The 6503-nt window shown below is 37.6% G+C and overlaps 1 protein-coding gene across 1 annotated transcript; it reads right to left on the bottom strand.

Moving 5' to 3' along the window:
• Positions 1 to 5192: 5192 nt before the first annotated feature.
• On the bottom strand, positions 5193 to 6160 carry LOC112806308 (olfactory receptor 52E1-like). The gene is given in 2 exon segments (XM_025848602.2): positions 5193 to 5896; positions 5899 to 6160. Coding segments are annotated over 2 exon segments (960 nt in total). The 5' UTR covers positions 6155 to 6160.
• Positions 6161 to 6503: the final 343 nt, after the last annotated feature.

The following is a 6503-nucleotide window of genomic DNA, read 5'->3' as shown; positions in this document are numbered from 1 at the left end:
TGAGTAATATATGAACAAATGTTATGTTATCCATCTTAAAATGAGTGATTTCTTCATGAAGCTCCTCTTTTAATGGTCAGAGGGCATGGGTTTTTCTGTGGGAAGTAACTCATCCAAAGATGTATTTTATGTTGTAACAATAATTACATAGAGGCAAATGTATTATTGAGTATGACTCTTTACCAAAATGTTAAAATATTATTTCCTAAAAAACATACACACACAAACATGAAATGTAGAATCTTCTGTGGCTAAAAACAAGAGATATTTATTTAAAATTAACATGATATATAATCACATATCTTTGGTTTACCAGTTAAGACTTACTACCAGATTTACAAATTTCCCCTTTTTCTGCCCCAGTCATTTCTTCTTAACTAAATGTCCTTCTTTCTCAGGTACGTACCTCACCACTTTCTTAGTGAGAGTTTCTTGATGCTAACGTCTGTGTTCTATGTTCATCTAATGTTTTCTTTATTTCTTCTTTAATGATACTTTTCTAGCTACGCACATTCATTCTCTAGTTATTACATTTCCTTAGCCTCTTGAAGACATTATCCTACAGTCTTCTAGAATCTATTATTACTTAGAAGAAAACTGTTGCTGGCCAAATTGTCAGTAATTTGTAGGTAATTATCTTTTCTGTCTGACTGTCATTAAATTCTATTGATTTATTTGGTGTTCTGTAGTTTCACATGGGTAAATTTCACAGGTATTATGCGAAGTGAAAAAAGATTACATACTTTGTGATTCTGTTTAAATGAAACTCCAGAGAAGGAAAAGTAGTGTGGGGGTAGTGTTCAGGCATCTGTGTTTTAAGGTCTTGTAGGTGATTCTTAAATGCAGTTAAAACTGAGCTGCATCTGTGTAAGTTGAGGAACAGAGACATTAGTTGACCACAGGGGAAATATTTCAGTCAAGTACTTCACCCTTCAAGCTAAATTGTGAAGAGAATCAACATTTGTTAAGCATTTACTAGATTCTAATCTCTTTATTGTGGGTTTTAATACATAATCACTAAAAAATACATAATCACTTTACCTTCAGGATATTTTTTAGAATTAATTATCATAAATACCCACATAACAACTCAAACTCAATGGGCTACTTTATAGGAGCTAGGGTTAGAAGTCTGTCTAGCCCTAAAGCCATAATATTCTTATAATCTCTCGCTGGTTCCACATACAGCTTAATCACTCAATGGGACTCCTAGGAACACAGCTTCTCACAGGCTGAGGTGTCAAAATTTTTCCTAATTATCATTGCATTCTCCATAACCACTCGGTTTAGATCCATTTAGCTAATGTTTACTTGTTGACCAGAATTCACTGGGGATATAGAAATGACTAAGACAAGGTTTGTAACCAGTTTCAGAGGCTCAGAGGTGCGCAGAATCAATGTATCCTTTCTTTCCCATATGATTCCTGAAAAGACTGAGATTGAGGAAAGACAGGACAGATATGAGGTTCAAAAATATCAACTTTTCTGGGGATGAAGTTTATTCTGGAGAACCTAGTTTGGTTCAAGAGTCAGCGAACGCTCTAACTAAACCCCAGAGTTAGGCATATAGTCCTAATCATAATATGAAAACTTACTACATGGAGGAGCACCAGAGAACACAGGACTACCTTAGAAAGTCTCACTACCAGGAAGTGTGTCTTGCAGGGAGTGGGGTATGGGGAGCAGGGTCTTAATTACACTTACTCAATTTATTCCTACCAAATTTTCACATCTACAGCTTCCCCCCAGCACATAGTGAATAAGGGTGAAAAAGGGATGGGCTTTACAATACATGAACATGAAGAATGGGCTGGCAACATTTTGTTCCAATAGTTTGATAAGGTTGATTCAAACATACAAACATTTACTTTCAGTATAATAACGTGTAACACTTATATAATGTTTACATTCTCATAATCACCCCTGAGTTCTTTATATACATTAACCCATTAAATTCTCATGCAAACTAAAAACGATTTGTAGGATTAATCTCCTCATTTTACAAATACAGAAACTGAGAAATAGAGAAATTAACTGACTTTCTCATAGTCACAGATGGTTAAAAATGGAGACAGAATTTGAACCTAGGAAGTTTGACACCAGGTTTATATTCTCAACCACTACTCTATATTTAGTTATATATTGATATTTACACTCTGAATAATCAATGTGACAAGTGCTATGATAGAAGTAAAAAGTAGGTACATAATCAGGCAAGGCTAGGGAGTATAGAATAGTTCCAGAAGATAGGACGGGTAGGCAAACTTACCTGTGGATTAGGTCAAGTTAGGTAGGTAATGTGTGGAGTGTGTGTGTGGGGTGTGTGTGTGTATGTGTGTGTGTGTGTGTGTGTGTGTGTGTGTGTGTATGTCTCTGTAGGGGGTTAAGAGTTGTGTCCAGTATTGAATTAGCCAATTCTGCATTCAATCATTTCACTTCCTAAAGATTATCCCATTTTCTCCTTCTAGCAATCAACCAATTTGATTATTATCCAATTTTCAATTTTCTAGAATGATGGTTTTCAAAATTTAGGCTTGAAGCCTCTTAAAAATACATATTGCTTAGGCCCTCTCTAAAAGTATTAGATTCAAAATGTCTGTGGTGTATCTCACAAAAGAAATCCCACTTACTTTTCATCAATCATTCTGTATATTTATAATTCAGTGATCCACACTCCATACCACAGTTGTAGGATGCTGAGAAGAAACACACGGATGTCCTTCTACTCAGAGAATGCGGCATGATTTGAAATTACAACTGAGATTTATAGTTTTTACTTAGAATACAAAAAGTTGGAAAGAATGTCACTCAAAATCTTATGAAAATAGAAGTATATGCTGTATAATCAAAAACACAATTTTCTTGGACCTGTCAGAAAGTTCAAATCATAGTGCAAGTAACTAATCCAAAATTTAAGGAAAGATAGGTAACTACAAAAAGAGATGGAACATGATCCTGTGCTTAATAGGGTCATATGTCAGATACTATACAAGCCAGTATAAAGAATTTGCTAACGTTTAAACCAAATTATTCACAGATGAGTATGAACCTATATGAGAATACAGAATGTCTGGGAGTCATGTATATATGATGCAAAGGGGAATCACACCCACTCAGGTTTTCCTCCCTAGACCTAAACCAGGTACTCCTGAGAAAGTCTCAGTGCAGGACTAGACCTTCATCATGAACCAGGCCCAGTGGAGGGGAATAGCAGCCACTGTAAGATGGGAATGACCCCTCACCCAGGTTCTCTCCCCTAAGGAACAAAAACCTTCACCCTGGAGGAAGAGCACTACTGGAGACCTATTGTTGCTGAGCCAAAGAGGCAGAAACAAACTCTATAATCCAGGGTGAGGCAGGCTCCTTTGAAGTGTCCTACAGTGCTAGGGGAGGGGCAGAATCACTGAGGAGGCTTCACTTTCAAGACTCAGGAACATAGTACCTGCCTATGACAGGCTGAAACAACCCAGTTGGTATTGTAATGTTCTCTGGCTCTTACCGCTGGACTAGCTGGGTTGGAGTAGCAAGAAACAGTTCTCTACACTTGAGGGAGTGTGGAGACCATGGAGAGTGGCCTTATTTGTAGCACAGCTACAAAGTGAAAATCTAATGCTGATAGTGGTATAGATAACAAGTAAAACCTAACTCATCAGCCACACCCTGAACACAAGATAAAGTTAGAGTAATGTGATGCATTCACTGAGGACATTCGAAGGAAAGGCGTGAAGAAATCAAGGACCTGAATAGTCCTTTCCTACGAAATAAGTTGAATCTATAGTTAGCAATCTTCTAACACAGAAGACTCCAGGCCCAGGTGACTGCATTGGTGAAATTAGCCATTTAAAGGCTAAGTGCCAATTCTCCACAAATTAGCCAAAACACATATAAACAGATTGAACTCTAACCAAATCATTCAAGATATAAATGAGGCCATATCATTAAAGTCCATCTCATAAGTACAATAGATAGATAGATAGGGGATGAGTTCAGAGTCACAACAGGGGCACTTGTGAAAAGGCACGAAAAAGACCTACAATTATTCAGCCTAACTGACTGCTTCCAATTCAGGATGTGATGTTAATTAATACAAACTCCCTCTAAGAATCTATGACATCATCTTTCTATTATAATAAAAATAAGTAGGATTTATTTTCCAAAGTGCATGCTATGGAATATTAGTGTCGTAGGTTGGTCAAAGGAGCAATCTGAAGCCAATATCTTCTCAAATTTCAAATGAATATTTGTGAATTGAAAGATCTGAGAAATCCTGCCATAAAAATATAGCTAAAAATTTAGTTTTGTTGGCTGGGATTTACAACCATATTTTCCCTGAATTCTTTCTACACATAATGTCAATAATACCACCTAGAACTAGAGAACACTGAGTGGTATCATATGGCACAAGAGTACATGTGTACGCGCTTGGCTAATACTGGATGCGGAACATCACTAAGACATCCTGCTTTCCATAAGAGGGAAACTTGTCTTTGAAGTGTCACAAGACACAGAGACAGAACTGTTTGAAAAGTAACTGTTTGAAAAGAAGTATCAAGAAGCCAGACTTTATATCTACTCATCCATCAAATAAGCAACAACGCAGCTTTAAAACAAAAAAACTATGAATTTGTCAAGATTGCCGAGTTTTTACAATTCTGTTCATGGTATAAAATCTCTACTTTTTTCACATGATTATCATATTCACAGGATCAGTTTCATGTCTAACAACATTAACATGGTAGAGTCAAGAATAACATTTTTTCTGAGAGGGAGTCCAGGCATATGGGAAGTTTTTCAGCATCTATAATTTTTTGGGAACCAGCATAGTAAGGGTGATGCACTATCTTTGTTTGAATTAGGATATAAAGGAATTTATGTGTTTTTTAATTATTTGTGTGTTATTTTCTTTTTAGAGGATTGGTTTTGCTTTAAAATGATGTTGATTGTGGAATGTGATGTGTTCAGTCCTAATGAAAGCAGAACAAAGTGTTCGTTTTCTTCCAAGTGGGGAAATTGAATTATCTTCAAACAATGGAAAATTATAAGACCTTTTTATTCATGCATTTGACATGGGCCTCACTTTCCATTTCTGGGTTTGAGAAGGAGGCTGGCAGGCCTCCGCTGAGATGGGTCAGCATAACTTCCAAATATTCTCTTTCCATTCTAAACAAAGAGAATTGGTGCTGCTTCCTTCTTTAATTTAATTCTTTACAAGAGTGATTTTTTTTCTTGGAAAAGACTTTCAGCACCTGTTCTCTAATCTGTTTAGTTCTGACGCCATAGATTACAGGGTTGAGAGCAGGTGGAATGACTACGTAGAAATTAGCCAAAAGGATGTGGATATAACGTGGTATATTCTGGCCAAACCTGTGGGTCATAAATGAAAAAAACGCAGGGGTGTAGAAAGCCAACATGACACACACGTGAGAGCCACAGGTGCTGAGTGTTTTGAGCCGGGCATCGTGGGAAGGCAGTCGAAAGACAGCACGAAGGATCTGGACATAGGAAATGACAATAGCTATGATGTCCGATGTCAGGACAGAGATGGCACATAAGCCATAGATGATGTTGACCCTGATGCTGACACAGGACAGGCAGGCAATGCCCATGTGCTCACAGTAAGTGTGAGGAATAATTTGGTGTCCACAAAATGATAACCGTAGAATGAGTAGAACAAAGGTTATGGCAAAAGACAAAGGTCTCAGGAGGATTATCAAAGCAATGATGACTACCACCTCATTTGTCAACACCAGTGTGTATCGAAGAGGGTTACAGATGGCCACATAGCGATCATAGGCCATGGCCATGAGCACCCCTGACTCCATGCTAGTGCACAGGTGGATGAAGAACATCTGGATGAGACAACCCTCAAAGGAGATTTCTCTAAGGTTGAACCAAATATGCCAAGCATCTTGGGGATGGTGGATGTGGACAGGCCCAGGTCGATAGATGACAGAATGGCCAGGAAGTAGAACATGGGCTGCTGGAGGCTGCTCTCAGTCTCAATCACGGAGAGGATGCTGATGTTCCCAAGAACAGCTGTCAGGTACACAGCAAAGAAAGGGAAACCAATCCAGATATGTATACGTTCCAGCCCAGGGATCCCCAGAAGGAAGAAAGAGTAGGGATGAAATAGGGTGGTATTAAGTGAGGCCATCTTCAGGGATATTTTTACAGTAAAATATATTATAGATCAAGTACCTCTCATTCACTGAATAAGCCTCAGCCTTGCTTAATGCACAGAGAAAATGAAGGAATTAGTGAAACTTTTATTGTATCTACCCGTATCACTGCACCATAGAGACCTGAAAATGTGCAGAATTGAATGACAAAATGAAGCCACTTGATTTCAGTGTACTTCATCATATCCATTCATTTAAATTGAATATTTTTATTCAACAAAAACTGGCAAGTATCTGAGCTAGAGAAGGTTCCTTTTTTGATGGAACTTAAGGTTTTAGTGGTTGAAACAGTTACAGAAATCAACCATTTAAATTAATAAAATA

The sequence above is a fragment of the Callorhinus ursinus genome, unplaced genomic scaffold, assembly GCF_003265705.2.
Source record: "Callorhinus ursinus isolate GAN/ISIS: 27379988/994484 unplaced genomic scaffold, GSC_fseal_2.0 scaffold35, whole genome shotgun sequence".
Classification (NCBI taxonomy): domain Eukaryota; kingdom Metazoa; phylum Chordata; class Mammalia; order Carnivora; family Otariidae; genus Callorhinus; species Callorhinus ursinus.
Note: the sequence above shows the minus strand (reverse complement) of the source record. Positions and strands in the feature narration are given on the sequence as shown.